At 43.0% G+C, this 19,160-nt stretch overlaps 1 protein-coding gene across 1 annotated transcript in view; it reads right to left on the reverse strand.

Moving 5' to 3' along the window:
- KPNA3 (karyopherin subunit alpha 3) overlaps window positions 1-17,783 on the reverse strand; it is a 92,210-nt gene extending 74,427 nt beyond the window's left edge. The window contains exon 1 of the mRNA XM_030813413.1: window positions 17,302-17,783. Coding sequence (XP_030669273.1) covers window positions 17,302-17,370 — 69 coding nt within the window. The 5' untranslated portion in view covers window positions 17,371-17,783. The remainder of the gene's footprint in view (window positions 1-17,301) is intronic.
- Between the last annotated feature and the right edge of the window lie 1,377 nt (window positions 17,784-19,160).

A 19,160-nucleotide genomic window follows, 5' to 3' on the forward strand; every position in this document is an offset into this window, starting at 1 on the left:
CCAGCCATAGTCCCTGACAGTAACTTTAAATTGCCCAAGAGCAGTGAGGAAGCATTTTAAATTATTTTCACACCTATTGAAGGATTCCAGCCAAGAGAATTTATTCTTATTATACAGGAGAAAATATGCATTTTATCATTAAATAGTATGATAATCCTAACTAGGAATTATCAGCTTTTAAGTTTTCTCTGTAAAACCTGTGGATCTATCTGAATGCTAAGATTTTATTTAGAATCACAATTTTTATTTTCATCTTCCCCTTCCCTTTAAAAAACAGTTAATTTTTAACTACTAGTAAGTAGAATAAATAGAAAAGTAACTATAAGTGAATACTTAATATGAATTAGTACACAAATTAAGTTATACAAGGATCATTCCCAAAATATTTATTGAAAAATGCTTCTATCCATTTCCGATGTTTTTCTGACCCTTGTTTAAAATACCAGATGCTAAAGTTAACTAAAATTTATTTCTGCATAATCTAAAAAGACAAAAAAAGCACCTCAATAAGCATTCCCAAGTATATATTATTTCAAAACCAAGATACATAGTCATGGAAGTAGTTTCAAATTTACAGTCAGTTCAAATTTATAAAAAGATACTAACTGTATAGTCCATTGCTCTCTGCTAGCTGAGGTTAACACTGTACAAAAGCTAGTTTCTACTTTTTCTCTACCACCCATATATGCATCTCTACAATCTGTAGCCTAACACTTAGCCAACATGATCATTCTTCTCAGTCTACCGAATTCCTTTTTTCTTGCTGATTCAAATGTTGAGGAATGCACATGCAATATCTAATCCCTCTAATTATTTCAATGCCTGTTCAGCTACCTTCCTCCATACTCTATTCAGCTTTCTACCTTTCAGTCCCTATTATTATCATTTTGCATAAAGAAAAATAACAACAGTATCTGTCTTAACACCCTCTGTAAACACCACAAAGATATGCTGAAGAGTTGGATCTGTACCCCTTTTGTGATTCTGAAACAGGAAATGCAAAGAAAGTATACAGGTTCCAGGACCTCCTAATACCAAAATCCAAGGATGCACAAGTCCCTTTATATAAAATGGCATAGTATTTGCATATAACCTATGCACTCCTCCCACATACTTTAAAATCATCTCTAGATTACTTATGATACCTAATATTATATAAATGCCACATAAACAGTTGTTACACTGTTTATTTTTTTTTTTTTTTTTTTTTCTTTTTTTTTTGGAGACAGAGTCTCGCTGTCGCCCAGGCTGGAGTGCAGTGGCGCGATCTCAGCTCACTGCAGGCTCCGCCCCCCGGGGTTCACGCCATACTCCTGCCTCAGCCTCCCGAGTAGCTGGGACTACAGGCGCCCGCCATCTCGCCCGGCTAATTTTTTTGTATTTTTAGTAGAGACGGGGTTTCACTGTGTTAGCCAGGATGGTCTCGATCTCCTGACCTCGTGATCCGCCCGCCTCGGCCTCCCAAAGTGCTGGGATTACAGGCGTGAGCCACCGCGCCCGGCTACACTGTTTATTTTTTTTCTTTGAGACCCGGTCTCACTCTGTCACGTGGGCTGGAGTGCAGTGCTCGGTGAAGCCTTGACCTCCTTAGGTCAAACAATCCTTGTGCCTCAACCTCCCAAGGAGCTTGGACTACAGGCACATGACAATGCACCCAGCTGATTTTTTTTTTTTTTTTTTGTATTTTTGGTAGACGTAGGGTCTCACTTTGTTGCCCAGGCTGGTCTAGAACTCCTGGCTTCAAGCAGTCCTCCCACCTAGGCCTCTCAAAGTGCTGAGATTACAGGCATGAGCCACACGCCTGGCCTGTATTACTTTTTAGTAAAATCACTTTCCAAAATACTGCAATATGAGGAAACATTTATTCCAGAAAGTCTACTCATAATAACTTATAAACATCTTTGGAAGTTAAAAATTAACCACATCAACCTGCTTAGCCCACATAACCCACATTAACCCACATCAACCTGCTTAGCCCACATAACCCACATTAACCCATATTGTGGGTTATGTTTTAAAAGGGGAAAAAACACTGAAACTACCATATGTCTTACCTTTTAGGCATACATGTTAAAATTTTGGCAGATGAAACATAATACTGATAGATGACACTTCAAAATAATGCAGGGAAGAGTAGAAGTGGGTAGAGATTGTTAAATCAAGTTTAGTCTAAAGCTGTCTTCTTACATATTTGAAGTTCAGTCTAAAGGTTTCTCTGTACATAGTGAACTATAAATGTATCTAAATGGAGGTGTAAACAGACTGTAACCTACTTTTGTGCCAATCACCAAGTTTTGGCCAGTCAAAAGGGGCCAACTGTTCAAACCATGTTCAAATAAGGCAAATGCCAAGCTATAACCAATCTGTTTCTGTACCTCTGTGTATACATCTTCTTCCACCACCTGGCTGTGCTGGAGTCTCTCTGAACATACTGCGGCTCAGGAGGCTGCCCTATTCACGAATCATTCTTTGCTCAGTTAAACTCTTTAATTTGACTAAAGACTTTCTTTTAACAAGATATAAATTAAACAAACAACCACAAATTATAATTGTTTTAAAATGCCACATGGGAGTTCAATATATTATTCTCTCTACTTTTATGTATGTTTGAAAGTTTTATAAAAGACAGCTTTTGTTTTTTTGTTGTTGTTTTTTCTGAGATGGTACAATCTCAGCTCACTCTGGCCTCCACCTCATGGACTCAAAGAGATCCTCCCACCTCAGCCTCCCAAGCTGGGACTATGGTTGTGAACCACCACGCTTACCTACTTCCTAAATTTTGTGTAGAGATGAGGTTTCACCAAGCTGGGACTATAGTTGTGAACCACCATGCTTGCCTACTTTTTAAATTTTGTGTAGAGATGAGGTCTCACTATATTCCCTAGGCTGGTCTTGAACTCCTAGTCTCAAGCAATCCTCCCTCCTCTGTCTCCCTAAGTCCCGGGATTACAGGTGTGAGCCACTGTGCCCAGCCAGAATTTTTGTTTTTAAATGTGTTATGATAAAACACATAATTAAAATCAAGTGATTTTTGATTTTCTGAAATCAGAAAACCTGGTTACCAACTAGATGAGTGGACAACATTCATTATTTTTCTATGCCTTAAATTTTCACATCTGTGAAAAAGGAGTTCGACTCATTAAATTCCAACGTTCCTGCTAGTTCCATTTTTTTTTAACAATTCAATTGAATGACTTCCACACTTTGAATTTGGTTTAACAATTCTAACTAAAATCCAGAATGCATTCAGAGCTAAATCTGATATAATTATCTGAAAATTGTTCATTACTGTTACCAAAATAACAATCTCGTATAGTACTTACCTCAGCTGGGCCTTCATTCCTATATAAATCCTATTTTGCTTTCCCTGAAACACCTTTCCTTCAAGTATTACCTCTTAGACCCTTCATTCTCTATAGATAACGTTGTCAAAGAAAATAGAGGCCACTAAGTATAATTTGTTCCAGTTTCCCTAACCCTAATGCAACCCATCCTCATTTCTGTCTGTACTTCAAGTCCTTTCCACCTGAGGCTGCTTCAAGATCTCTCCACATCTCACACATCTCTTACATTTCTTATTCCCTTCCCCAACAACTCCCTACTTACTCTATTTAGGCTCAGTCATTTGTTCCTTTTCTAACCAACGCTCTGCTTGGAAAAACCCACTTTTGCTCTGGCTTCTTCAGTTTAGCCTACAGTCAACACCACCCTTCTTAACAAATAAAAAACAACGAACAGCTTTCTTTCAACCCTACTTCTTCCTCAAGCTAACCTGTGATTCCTCCTTCCCATGACTACCAAATATTTAAATCAAAGTTCTAACTAGTCTAACAACCTCAATTCCAACTCACTCCTTAGCTCATCATGATCTAGCTTCCAGCCTCCACCACTCTGTTTTCCCTTCTCACTGGCCCCCAAAAAGCAAATACAATGAATGGCTTATCCTAAGGTCTCATCATGCCTCTCCTCTCTGTAGCATTTGATACTGCAATTACTGCCCCTCCTTCAGGAAACTCTCCTGCCTAAGTTCTGATACACCATTTTGCTGCTAAGCTTCCTACAGACTCCCTCAGTACCATTTTTGTCTCCTAATATGATTTGGTTCCTCAGGGTTCTTTCCTCCCCTGCTCCTCTTTCCTTCTTACCCCTACAATCCCTCACCTATATTATCATCTTACTCTAGCCATTGCTTGAACTATTAATCTTCACCACTGGACACACTAGCCTAGAATGGCCTGTGAGCAAAATCTAGACCGCCAACTGATTTCATAAATAAAGCTTTATTAGAATACAACCACACCCATTTGTTTGCCTACAGTCTATGGCTGCTTTTGCCAACCTCTATTCTATAAGGTAAAATATGCCAAAAGATTAGTCCTAATAACTTTTTCTGCTTTTCAATCTCAGTGCCAACACTATAGTCAGGCCACCCATCTGAGACCTTGAGGGTTTTCTGTTACTCCCAAACTCTCTTCTCGTCTTCACCAATCCATCCCCTATGGTATAACCAAAGCAATGCTTCTAAATGCACAAATCTATTTCACTGTTTAAAATGTTCCCCAGAGAAAAGGTTTTTCACAATCTAGCTCGTCTGTCCTACCCAAATTTCAAATTACTCCACATCTGAATATTGAAAAAATCTTTTTTTTTTTTTTTTTAAGACGGCGTCTTACTCCATCTCCCAGGCTGGAGTGCAGTGGTGCAATCTCAGCTCACTGCAACCTCTGCCTCACAGGTTCAAGCGATTCTCCTGCCTCAGCCTCTGGAGTAGCTGGGACTACAGGTGCACACCACCACACCCGGCTAATTATTGTATTTTTAGTACAGACAGCGTTTCACCATGTTGGCCAGGCTGGTCTCAAACTCCTGACCTCAGGTGATCCACCCGCCTCAACCTCCCAAAGTGCTGGGATTACAGGTGTAAGGCCATTGCGCCCAGCCAGAAGTACTGAGTTACTTTAGTTCCCCAGAACATATCACACTCTCTCTTACTTCCAGGCTTGCCCAAGATTTACCATAAATGCCTACACATTTTTCTACTTTCAGCTCAGGCACAATCACCTCCATGAAGCCTTCAGTGACTTACCCAGGCCAACTCAGGTGATTCTTTCCCCATGTGCCCGCTCCACTAGGTACACACTTCCATTACAGGAAATATTTACTTGCTTTCACATAATCTGCATACTAGTCTACACATTCCTTGAGCAGGAACCCTGAGGTAGAGTAGGAAAATGGCTATTAAGGGGATGGAGTTTTAAAGTTGGAAATCTGGGACTCAATGCCAGTTCTGCCCCTTCCTAACTGTATGTTCTTAACAAATTAAGAAGAAAATGAAGAAATGAAGAACTCATTTTCTTCCTCTGTATAATGTAAACTTTGTGAGTATTACTTAACGTTATTCATATAAACACAGTGACTTACACACAGTTAAGTGCTCAACAATTACTGGTTATCATTATTTTCATTGTTTTATCCCTCACACTTAGTAAAGAATTAGAATAGCTGCTGAGTGACATAACTGAAGCAAGCTAGTTTTACACTGTTTTCAGCTGCATACTGAATATTTTCATCTGAACAACATTTCGATCCCAAGAACTCATTATCTTTATGCCCAAACTGTTTCAATTAGAGCAACCAACTTGTTAAGGTTTGTCCAGGACTTTCTCTGAACACTGAAAGTCCTATACACTGGGAACTACCTCAGTTCCAGGCAAACCAAGACAGTTGATCACCTTAGAGTTATGTTGCAAACAACAGAAACTGACTTGGGTAAATTTAAGAAGAAAAAAGGGAAGAGTGAATTTATTCGTAGAATATATAGAGTAATTCACAAAACCAAGACAAAGCTGAAGAATCAAGCCTATGAAAGCAATTCCCACATATCTAGCCGGCAGGAATTAATGGATGGTTACCTTCACAGTACTTCTGTCAGGATGAATCAATTAGGTCTCAGTATCAGCTCACTCAAGATTTAAACACCAGGGACAAATTAGCCTAATTTGTGTTAGCCAGAAAAATGTGAGGCACATTAATGAACCAGAGGCAGGAGCACCTACATTAAAAATCCCACCATGACATAGCCAATGGCAGAAAAGTAGCTTCCAAAGGCCAAATCAGAAGGCTGTTTCCAAAAGCAGGGGGAATGGATACAATGCCCCTCATATCAGCTGCAGCTTAAACATGCCAAGCCTTTAGATTCCATGACACAGTCACTGTTATTCATGCTATTTTTCTTTCTGAGTTGGCAAACTCATCCTTCAAGACCTAGCTCAAGTATGACCTTCTGTGTAACCTTACTAATTTCCCCGGGTACAGTCACACTTTTTTTTTTTTTTTTGAGACGGAGTCTCACTCTGTTGCCCAGGCTGGAGTGCAGTGGTGCAATCTTGGCTCACTGCAAGCTCCGCCTCCCGGGTTCACACCATTCTCCTGCCTCAGCCTCTCCGAGTAGCTAGGACTACAGGCGCCCGCCACCACGCCCGGCTAATTTTTTTTTTGTATTTTTGGTAGAGACGGGGTTTCACCGTGGTCTCGATCTCCTGACCTCGTGATCCGCCCGCCTCAGCCTCCCAAAGTGCTGGGATTACAAGCGTGAGCCACCGCGCCCGGCCTCAGTCACACTTTTTCTATACTCTTATAGTACTTTACAAATTATCTACCTGTATCATAGAACTTATCACACTGTATACTAGCCATATGCTTAAGTATCAGTCTCTCCCACTAAACTGAACTTCCTACACTCCCCCACTGTGTCTCAGCCTCAGGGCTCTTAAAGGGTCCTAGCTCAACCTGGGCCTCTGCAATATGTGGGGTGAGTCCAAGCTGTGGCACAGGCACAGCCCAGAGGGAGAAGCCAGGTGAGACCTGCAGCTGTGACTTTGAGCCTGGCACGTCCCTTCAGGGGGAATCTACAAAATAGGGATATGACCCACCACCCCCTGCCAGCCTCCTGAGTGCCGATGTGGAGACTGAATGAGATAACGCAGAGGCAAGTGCCTGGGAAACCACGGAGCATTTATCAATTTTGGGTTGAATGATTAAACAAGAGTTAATTATAACAGCTATGCACATTGAACACCATGTATCAGCCACTGCACTAAGCACTTTAGGTGGAAAATATCATTTAATAATTGATTTTTGATATTATTAGTGCATGCCTCCTATTCCCTTGGAGGCTGGAGTGGGACTTTCTTTTGGGTTGGCACAGATGGCCCCCAAACTCCAGTGAAGCATCTATTGTAGGCAGAGCTTGGCAGATCAGGGAATATTTTCATATTTATAATCGCTGGCATCTAATGATGTCTACATAGCATGTAGAAAATACTAAATAGGCCGGGCATGGTGGCTCATGCCTGTAATCCCAGCACTTTGGGAGGCTGAGGTAGGTAAATCACTTGAGCCCAAGAGTTTGAGACCAGCTTGGGCAACATGGCGAAACCCTGTCTCCACAAAAAATAAAAAAATTAGCTGGGCGTGGTGGTGTGCACCTGTCCAGCTACTTGAGAGGATCACTCGAGCCTGGGAAGTTAAGGATATAGTGAGCCGTGATTGTGCCACTGTACTCCAGCCCGGGTGACAGAGCAAGACCCTGTCTCAAAGAAAAAAAAACCTAAATAAATGTTTAATAAATCTGTTTCCCAAGTCACTAGAATATGTAAAGCATCAAATAAAAAGAAACATAGGGGCTACCACAAGTAAATATGCTGACAGTATCAAAAGAAAGCTGATAGACTAAAAGCAAGGGAAGGACAAGCCAAAAAAATTAAGAAGAGCAAAAACTCCACAAGCATAAAAATCAAGAACAAAATTCTGTTAACAACCTGAAGGCATCACTTATGTAAAAGCAAAACCAAATATCCATATGCATAATGGTGATTCTCAAGAACCAAGAAAACAACTAAATTATATTCTATTTAAGGCAAGTGTCAAAATAAAGTAAAATCTAGTATGTATACAACCTCCGTAACCCAGAAAACCAAGAATGATTAATTCCGAGTAAATATAGTCATGATTTATTTTACCACATTTTAACTGCTGATGTTGGCTATGCTGTAACAAAATTTTTAATAGCAAAACTGCAAGAAAGGATAGCTACATCCTCCTTATACTTTTAATATTCCTTCACCTCCACTTGAAAATGAGAATATAGTCCTCCCTCTGTATCCTCGGGGGGGTTGGCTCCAGATGCTCCCTCCCCCGAAGATACTAAAATCTGCAGATGCTCAAATCTCTTCTATAAAATGGCACAGTACAGTCAGCCCTACGAATCCACAGGTTACAAAGGGCCAACTGTACAGCCAAACCGTATGCTAACTAAACAAAAGGTCAACTGAGGAGTGGTGTCAGTCATAGAAAGAAAATCCTACTGACTCTGAAGTTAGAAGTTCTTGAAATATACTTTGTAACTCCTTTACTGGATACCAAGAAATTACTTTTTTTTCCACTTCTTGAAAGGTCATCCATTTCATGTCCCATTTCACCCAAATAACTAAAATTCACTTCACAAACTGTTAAGTAACTTTCACATTCATGGCATTAAACTATTTGTTCTTTATCACGTGAACCCTATGACCAATCTTATTATCATTACTGAGATATATTCTAAAGTACACACCATCACCAACTGAAGTTTAAATAAATAAATAGAAGCTTAACCTGAAGCTAATCAAGCCTTTAAATCAAACTTCCAGTTTAGACTGGGCTCAGTGGCTCATGGCTATAATCCCAGCATTTTGGGAGATTGAGGAGGGAGGACTGCTTGAGGCCAGGAGTTCAAGACCAGCCTGGGCAACACAGCAAGACCCCATCACTACAAAAAGTAAATAAGCTGGACATGGTGGTGTGCACCTGTAGTCCTAACTACTCAAGATGCTGAGGCAGGAGGATCGCTTGAGCCATGATTGTGTCACTGCACTCCAGCCCAGGTAACAGCAAGATGTCGTCTCAAAAATAATGTTTTAAATTAAAAAAAAAAAAAAACAAAAAAAACTTCCAGATTACAAAAAATCCGAAGGGTGGTAAAAAAATAAAATAAAATAAAATAAGAGGAACCAGTTAAGCACCACCAGAAGGAAACAGACAAACCCAGTAATTAGGACAGTCTATTAGGCTAAATATGAAATTGCCAATACTTGGCTGTTGTTACAAACCTGGAAAAAGGCAATTTCATATAGTGCAATTTAATATAAGAAAACTGACCTGAACAAATTAGTGGCATTTTTAAATGGTTGGGAGACAATAAACTTGGAAACAATCCAAGTATTCATCTCTAGATGAATGGGTAAACAAAATGTGGTATATACATATAATGGAATGTTACTTAGCCATACAAATTAGCCTTAATCACTAATTCATTCACTATGTATATGCCTTAATCTCCCAGAACTTCACCTGTCATAATAAAAAGCTTGGAGTTGATTTGGGAAGCAGTAGGAAAAGGCACTAAAAGAGTAAACGTTTCAGTTCAAAAATACACATGAGAAAAATTATTGTGTCTGCAGTGCCTAGGATGTATTTATTCAAGGAATATTTTAGTGCTTGCTTGGTTCTAGCCACTGTACTAAGTGGTAGGCAATGAAGATACATAGTCTGTGCCCTCAAAAAGCTCACAATCTAGTAGGAAAAATAAAATCTAATTAAAATACATTATCATAATTGCAACAAGAAAGATACACTCAGACTTCTTCCAGGAGCAAAGAATGGTACCTACCCAGAGTTGAGTATTTAAAAGTGGTAGGAATTAGCCAGGCAACAGGAGGCAGAGAAGGATATTCCAGTCAGCAAGATGGCCCTGAGAATAGAAATAGCACTGGCGAGGAGGGGCAGGCGGGATTCCAGATTATGTATAAGCATATAAGAAGTTCAGTGTTGCTAGGGCTTAAGGGGGTGGGGGAGGAAGACTGAATCTGGAGAAATAATCAGGCATCAGGCTCACTGAAAAATCTCATAAACTAGAGGAAGAACACCACTTTGGAGATAGTTTTTAAACAGGAAGGTGACAGGTAATAAGGCCTAAAGTAGGCTAGAGGCAGCAGAATATAGAGGCAGGGCCAAAATCCACAGACAGCACAGAGATTCGAGCTACATAACTGGCATCTGACTGAATGTGGAAGAGGAGAAAGAAGTCCAAGAAGCCTCTCAAGTTTCAAATTCAGGTCACAGTGAGGGTGATGATGCCATAAACAGAAAAAAGAAAAAACAAAGGCAGAACATGGCTTTAAACACTTTGAGCTTGAGAAGCTAAAAAGATGCTCATGTGAATAATTTCCAGCAGATGATTTTATGAAATTTAAGTCCCTGCAACTGAAATGATGATTAAAGCCAAGGGAGCTGCTGATATGAGCAAGAAAAAGTCTATAGATAAAAGAATCGTAGACAGAATCCCAAGCCATGCCTTCTACATTCAAAGGGTAGGAAGAAGACTTACCAAAGCTGACTAAAAAAGAGTACTCCAAGAGAACCAGGAAGCAGTATATGCCCCATTAGTGAATTCAAGAAAAAAAAAAAAGTTTGTCTGCTATACGGCATATAGATTCCTGAAACACTTTACACTCTCCAAACTTAGGAAGAAGGAGGGAAATGCACAGGATAGATGGTCGTAAGCACCTTTAGACACTGCATATGGTTAAACAGAGCCAAGAGGCAGAACATGGGTGCATGGCCAATATGCATACTCCTGGGCTTGATCCGTTCAACTGTTTCTGTACTTTATGTTCAACTGTTGTTATTTAAGAGTGCTAAACATTAATGTGATACTAAAAATCACATATGAACCAATATGAACTTTGCCTTAACATTCTTTTATTTACCACTCAAGCATGAGTGAGTTCATGTTACAGAAATACATTATAGGAGAACATGCTGTTCAAGGAGGGCTAGGCAACAGTACCAATGCCATGGAGTCAACACCAAAAGAAAATTAATGTCTTAGAATAGTAATGAACCCTTCATTCCCAAATGTAGACTTTTTTCAGGTATATCATCTAGTCTCTCTTCTCATTAAGTTTCATGTGTTTCAAGTTACATCCAAGGTATCTATTCTTACTGAGCTTCTCAACAGAGCCCAAATACTTTAACAGCTATACAAACAGAATTTGTTGTACATCACAGCAATTTATCCCAAATAGGTGAAGGAAAATTCACCTAGGAAAACACTAGAGAGGAGGAAAAGAATAGGGACTGATAGTACCAAGTATGCTCTAAGTCAGGAAAGGCTCATGGAGAACTTTTAAAGTTTTTTTTTGTTTTTCGTTTTTAACTATAATGACATGGTGCAGCAGAATTGTAATCTTGGTGTTCCAGAAACATATGAAGGAGTCTCATTGAAGAGATAGGTTGCCAGAGTGAACCCCAACTCAACAGACAGCCAAAAGAAGGCACACAGAACAGCATATACAAAGGCATGAAGAAGAAACTACTGGTTACTCAAGCATCTCCAGTACTTTATCACAGCTAGCACAAAGGAGATACAAGGAAAAGTGCAAGGTGAGGTAAAAAAGGTAAAGCCTTATAATGATGTGTGGCGTGCTAAGGACTTTTATCCTGAAGTCAATGGGAAGGATCATAAACAGGAAAGTAACACAGAAAGATGTAAGAAAGATCAATCCACAAGATACACTGAGAAGAGAAGATACTGAACACAAAAGAGCTAGGTACACTATTATACCTGTTTCAGGCAAGAAAGATAAGGGTCTAAACTAGGGGCAGAGGAAGTAAGGTTGGTAACAGGTACAAACATGAGGGTTCTTCAGATGACTAATACAGAGAAGGGTGAAGGAGGGGAAGAGAAGGGAGTCAAGGATAGAGTCTTAAACTTGGACAATCAGATACTGCCACTTAGCATTGGAGGTTACAGAGAGACAGAAGCAAGTCTGGTAAAGCTAACTGAATTTTGCAGGTGAGAAAATATATATTAGCCCTGGTATCAGAAACTAAAGCATAAAGCTTAAGTGTTAAGCCCAAAGATATGGATTATCATTTTTTGGTAAAACCAACCAACTGGCTCCTTGCTGATAAGAAGGAAACTTTGCAAGAGTAAAAAGATAAAAAGGCAAATAAATCTAATAATGAAGTTCATCAAAAATTATTTGCAAGGTTTTAAAGTATAGAAATTGCAATTTCTGTGATATAGTCAATATTTCTTCGATATTTTCCCCATTCACTAACTTTCAGGCATAGTTTGTACATGTCAAGTTTTAGACTCCCTTCGGTGGAGTACGGCACAGTAAGGAAGAGTTCTAGCTTTAGCATCAAGCTTTGTTTGTTTTTTAGACAAAGTTTCACTCTGTCGCCCAGACTTGAGTGCAGTGGCATGATCTCGGCTCACTGTAACCTTCGCCTCTCCGGTTCAAGTGATTCTCTCACCTCAGCCTTCCTTGTAGCTGGGATTACAGGTATGAGCCATCAGGCCTGGCTAATTTTTGTATTTTTAGTAGAGACGGGGTTTCACCATGTCGGCCAGGCTGGTCTCGAACTCCTGGCCTCGGGTGATCCACCTGCCTCAGCCTCCCAAAGTGCTGGGATTACAGGCGTGAGCCATTGCGCCCAGCAGCTTAGCATCAAGCTTTGATATATTGTAAGTCCAGGCTTTGCCACTTAACACCCGATGGAAGACTTAAGGCACTTACTTAAGGGTTGTAGGCCTCAAGTTGCCTCAGCAGTAAATGGGGATAATAATAGTACCTACTTGATATAGGACTGTTGTGAAGATTAAATAGACAATCTATATAAAGTACTTGGCACTGGTATACTATAAACAATAAATGTTAAGGTTTTTAAAATAATTATTAATTACTGTTACTGATGAAAATGTCATACCACTGAGGTATACAGGAGCAAGAAAATGAGAAGTTGACCTGGATTGCAGTTACCTGAGCATTTGTTTTGTAAGTATTCATTAAACAGAACATTTCTGTTTTGCACACTTTTCTATAAGTTATCTTTGAAAACAGGAAAAAAGTTTTTAAGAATCAATGCCTTACATGAAAAGGTCTAGTATTAAAATGCACATTCCAGGACTGGGCATGGTAGCTCATGCCCCTAATCCCAACGCTTTCAGAGGCCAAGGCAGGAGGATAACTTGAGCTAGCAGTTTGAAACCAGCCTGGGTAACATGGCAAAACCCCGTCTCTACAAAAAACATGAAAATTAGCCGGGTGTGGTGGCATGTGCCTGTAGTCCCAGCTACTCAAGAGGCTGAGATGGAAGGACAGCTTGAGCCTGGGAGGAGGTGAAGGTTACAGTGAGCCGAGATTGGGCCACTGCACTCCACCCTTGGTGACAGAGCCAGACCCTGTTTTTTTTTTTTAAAAAAAAAAAAAAAAAAAAGCACATTCCAGAACAAGTAAATGTTTCCCTTTCAATATGTACTTCCTAGTTTTTACTACAAAATGCATCCCCTACCCAAGCTCCAAATTTCTATCAGTGATGATAATTACTCCCTCCCTTCCTCCATCTATAAACCTTAGAATAACCTTTACTCCCTTGCTCTTCAGTGATCTTTACAAAGAGAATGTGAAGGAGGGGGAAGAGGGAGGAAGAACAGCATCATCAAATCCTCATTCCAGGTTGTAGCCATTCCCAGTCTCAATTTTTTGGAAAACTTCTTTGCAGACCAGACAACAGCACTATTTCTCCAAAATGAATTCTAGGTATTACTGCCCTGTCACCCTTTCCATTGCTCTAATCATGTTACATCTCCTCTTTGCTCTGGAATAAATTCCTTCATATCTCCCTATCAAGAAAAAGCTTCCAAGCAACTCTTTGCCACGAGATATTCTTGGATCAATACAGGCCATCTGGAAGTCCCCTCTCTTTAATATAATCACTTCTTTTTTACCTGGATATTTATTCACCAGTTAACACGCCCCTTTCAAGTTTGGTACATACTTCCTATAAGAGTCACTAACCTCATTTTTTTTTCCTCTCCAAAGATCTGTTGAAGTCTCTCTTGATTGAATGACAAAGAAATTTTCTTCCTCAACCCTCTCTCTACTCAAATCCCCTGGCATAACTCTATCCTTTTATTTTCTTTAACAAGTATGGATCTTATTCTTGCACCTAACATCTTGTGTATCAGCTGCTTCTATAATTTATAACATGTTTTAGCTTTTGTCTATCCTGTATGTGAAAAAATAGGCATCATAGCTTATCAAAGTGCATCTCACTGTTTTGGAACAGCCTGATTACCACAACTACTCAGTTACAGAGCTAAGTTCTACTATGTTTCTAATGGACAAGACTAAGCATGGTTATCTACTCTTAGATATGCCTAAATCCCCAATAAAGGCCCTTCATCAGATTTGACCCGTTTACCCTTTAGTCTCTCTCCTACATTTCTCTCAGGACCCTTCAATTACTGCTCCCTCTAGTCTGGAATGCCCCTTTCTTCTACCCGCCTTCTCCCGCCCTTTGCCTGGCCACCTCTCTTTCATCCTTCACAATCAGCTCACTCCCATTCAACCATTAGAAATTAACCAGAGTATCTTCCCTTTCTGCTCACCTCCAAGTAGTTTTTTGGCATGCATTTTCGGAATACTACACTGTAACAATTGTTGTTCTGCATTGTAATTATCACCCCCACTGGACTGTAAACTCCTTGAGGTACAGACTGCATCTTATTCCTTAATCCCAAGACTTAACATTGACAGATACCCAATAGACAATTAGTGAATAAATAATACCCATATCCACTGAGTGCCATGCACAGGCTACATAAGCATACTGAGGTTTTGTATCTAAAGTTCCAGCTGGGTGTGACGGCTAGCATCTGTAGTTTCAACACTTTGGAAGGCCGAGGTGGGAGAATCACTGGAGCCCAGGAGTTCAAGACAAGCTTGGGCAACAAAGCGAGACCCCGTCTCTAAAAAAGATTAAAAAATTAGCCAGGTGTGGTGGTGTCCGCCTGTAGTCCCAGCTACTTGGGAGGCCATGGTGGCAAGATTCCTTGAGCCTAGGAGTTTGAGCTTGCAGCTGAGCTATGAGTGCCTGAGCACTCCAACCTGGGTAAAGGAGCAAGACTCCGTCGCGGTGGCTCACGCCTGTAATCCCAGCACTTTGGGAGGCCGAGACGGGCGGATCACAAGGTCAGGAAATCGAGACCATCCTGGCTAACACGGCGAAACCTCGTCTCTACCAAAAATACAAAAAAAAATTAGCCGGGCGTGGTGGTGAGTGCCTGTAGTCCCAGCTACTCGGGAGGCTGAGAAAGGAGAATGGCGTGAACCCGGGAGGCGGAGCTTGCAGCGAGCCGAGGTCACGCCACTGCACTCCAGCCTGGGCGACAGAGCAAGACTCTGTCTCAAAAAACAAAAACAAAAACAAAAACTTTACTCATGTAAAGTGGGGATAATGCCACACCTCATACACTTGTTACACAGATTAAATAAGGTATCATGAAGCTCGTAACAGTGTCTGCCACATTAGAACTACCATTTGAATGTCTATTTCATGTTTTAGTTACACTATAGAATCCCAAGAAATGTAATGTTGTGACCAATACCAGGCTGAATGGCTTAGCAACCATGCTCTTTTTCATGCATTTAAAAGTCACGGGTTACATTCTTATCATCAGCAAATATTTGCTGTGTACCTATTATGTGCAGGAGTCCTTACTAAGTATCACTGAGCTACCAGAACACAATAATAGAGGTAAACAATGAAACAAAAACCTGTACCAATATCCAAGAGAAGGAAGAATGTTACTGGTTTTTCTGTACAAACAATATGAGTATTTTTCAATAAATTTTTATTTGGAACAGGATAGGCTTCAAGAAAAATTCCTAATGGGAAAAGTTCAAAATTAACACTTGTCATCAAGTGGACCGATAACAGGAGGCAGTTCCAAAATTTCTTGTTCCTATTCCCAAGTTTTACTTTCGCTTAGATGTATTTCTTACAAAGGGTATTTAACCATGACCAGGAAAGAATATATGATCTTTATCTGACTCATTTAAATGAGAATTCCACGGATATCTCCCTATGTTCTTTCCTACTAGTATTTAATTTTGTAGCTCTGAAAAACGGCCTGAGTTTGTCTGTTTCTCTACAAAATAGAACACTGAATGGTATATTTACCCCACAACCTTCCTTAAGACAGGATAAAACACACACCTCTTAATCACACTAGCTTATCAAAAATTACAAAACTGCAAATCATGTCGCCTAGTATTAGAAAAGAAGGCTGTGGCCTTAAAACCATTTTCTCCCTAACAAATCCAAAGGTCACGGTCCCAGTGAAGTTTGTGCATTATACTTACTGTTTTCAGTAGCTGCAGAGACCTCTAGCGCTGCCTCAATAAGCCGAGTTTGCAAATACTACCTGCTAATGTCACCTTAATGAGACAATGGCAACATGCTGAGTAGCAACTAACTGAGTGACCGCGATGAATGTTTAGTTTTGCAACCACTTGGAAATTCTACTAGCTTGGAGCAAGAGATATGTAAGAGGACGTATGAACCTATGTATCCAATTTATTTTAGTAAAACGTGTCAAAGAAATTACCACCCCATGCACACCCCACTCCAAGAAAGATTAAGAAAACAAGTCCTATGAGCGGAGGTCGGAACAATCTCTTTTCCGAAGCCTGAACACAATAGAAGGCAAACTATTGTCCACCTTCGGCTCGCTCCAAATGCGAGCAGTTGCAGGACGATGAGCTGGAACAGCTCGGCACGACTAGTCCAAAGACGAGCACTGGAATGTAAGAAAATGGTCCTGGCGCATCCTACCCTCCCCCATCTATCACCCTCAAACAAGTCAGTTACCCAGCTAGTCCCCACCCCCCTCTGCGGGCCGCCACCGCCCGCCTGGGCCCGGCTCGCAGAAGGTAGGAGCCCGGACCGGCAGAGCCGAGGCTCCATGTGAGCCGCGCGGGAGGCGCAGAGGGGGCTGCACCGGGCGGAAGGTTGCACCGGCGGCGGGCGCAAGCAGCGGCCGCCCCCTCGGCTGTGCGGTCGGCGGGCCGGGGCGGCAGCATCCCCGTTCATCCGGGCGGCCCCGGCCCGCGGACCCCGCCTCAGCTCCACATCCCCTCCTCGCCGACACCAGGCCGCGCCCGCGTGACGGGGCCGAAAACGCCGGCATTTCCCGGTCGCCGCGCCGGCAGCTCCGGAGGGTGACTGCAGCCCGGCCCGCGTCTCGCCGCCCGCTCTGCCCAGCCCGGGGCCGCGGTGACGGGAGGCGGCGGCCAACTCCGGCCGACCACAAGCCGGCGAAAACCAGCCCGGCGCCGGCCCCCCGCCCCTCCCCGCGTCGCCGGGCCGGCGCGGCCAGGCGGGCCCAGACCGCGGAAGCACACTCACTTCCACATCGCGGCCCTTGTTCTTGAAGCTCTTGATGCGATGGTTCTCCAAGCTGGGGTTCTCGGCCATGGCTGCGCGCGGCTCCAGCGGCGGCTACTCCGGCGACTGCGGCGGCGGCGGCGAGTCTTGGCGCGGGAGGGGGAGGAGGGGGAGAGTGGGAGGGGGGAGGGGGAGAGAAGAGCACGTTCCGTGACGCCTCCGAGCGCGAGGTGGCAGTAGCGCCGGGGGAGGCGCGGGCCGACTGCCGGGCCGGGTGGGGCGGCAACGGTGCTGAGAGCGGCGCGCGCCCGCGGAGGCTGGCGACACGTGACCGGGGGCGGTGACCGGCTTGGGCGTTCGCCGGGCTGTACGTGCCCGTTGGTTCTCGGAATGACCCTGCCCTCTTCCCCTGCAAGGGCTCTCCACAACCCCTCGGTGCTGCAAGTTTTGTGCCAGAAATGAAGCCGGATCTGGCGGCTTTTACTGCCCCTCAGGCGCGGGGCGGCGGTCGTCAACTACAGTTCCCAGCATGCCACGATCGGCCTGGAGTAATTCTCCACGCCTAGTGAGAACAAGGAGAATGCCGGGATCTTTGCGCGCCGCTCTCATATTGCTGGGCGCAAAGCTCCGCCCCCACAAGGCCGCCTCTGGGCGGGGAAGAGCGGGGGAGCTTCCCTGGCACCTTGCGCCCTATCAGGAGGAAGAGGGCGGGGCTTCCTGGGAGCGCACCTCGCTGCCTGTAGCTAGAAGATCAGAAAAGGAACAGCGGATGCTTCGCAGTCTGGCTTTTTTGGGGGTCTTCTCAAATAGCAGCCACCTTCATTCGCTCTCCCCCATGCTCTGCTTCAGTTTTATAAATAGCATTTATTTCTACCTGACATGTACATGTGTATCTATGTGATACGAGTGTTTATATGCGTTACCTAGCTGCCCGCGCGGGAATTCAGCTCAATGAGAGCAGGTACTTTGGTCGAATTACTGCTGAATCTCTAGTGTCAAAACAATGCCTAGCACGTCGTAGATACGCAGTAAATACTTGTTGAACTGGCGCTTTAGTGTCGCCCAGTTTCTTCATCATCCTTCCAAGCCCGGTTCTGCAGCCTTCACTCTGGCAGTCCCTGTATTTACATGCCCCCAACACTTCTTGTTCTACCACCACACAGAATCTTAGCCTTCAGGCAGCAGCCCAGCCCTGGTCCTCAGACTCTCCTGTGTAGCACTCCCACTCCCTCTGGGGGCATCGAAGGAATGAAAGAGGGAAATTTGGATGGATTACACTGATAAAGAGTGCTTTCGGCCGGGTGCGGTGGCTCACGCCTGTAATCCTAGCACTTTGGGAAGCCGAGGCGGGCGGATCACAAAGTCAAGAGACCGAGACCAGTCTGGCCAACCATGGCCCGCATGGTGAAACCCCTTCTCTACTAAATATACAAAAATTAGCTGGGCTTGGTGGCGCGCGCCTGGAGGCTAAGGCAGGAGAATCGCTTGAACCCGGTAGGCGAAGGTTGCAGCGAGCAGAGATGGCGCCACTGCACTCCAGCCTGGCGACAGAGGGAGACTCTGTCTCAAACAAAACAACAAAAACAACAACAACAAAACAAAAAGCTACTTTCTGGAGCAGGTGGGCTTCATTTGCTTGTATGTTAATTTTCAGAATCTATGGTAGACATGAGCAGGTATGTAATGTTGTAGTACTTTTAATTGAACTGAGGTCAAAAGTTGGTAGGAATATACCATGAAGAGATCAAAAAGGACAATCTTTAAAGCGAAAGGGCCTTGGCTGGGCGCGGTGGCTCACGCCTGTAATCCCAGCACTTTGGGAGGCCGAGGTGGGTGGATCACAAGGTCAGGAGGTCGCGACCAGCCTGGCCAACATGGTG

Source organism: Nomascus leucogenys, chromosome 5, assembly GCF_006542625.1.
Source record: "Nomascus leucogenys isolate Asia chromosome 5, Asia_NLE_v1, whole genome shotgun sequence".
Taxonomy (NCBI): Eukaryota; Metazoa; Chordata; class Mammalia; order Primates; family Hylobatidae; genus Nomascus; species Nomascus leucogenys.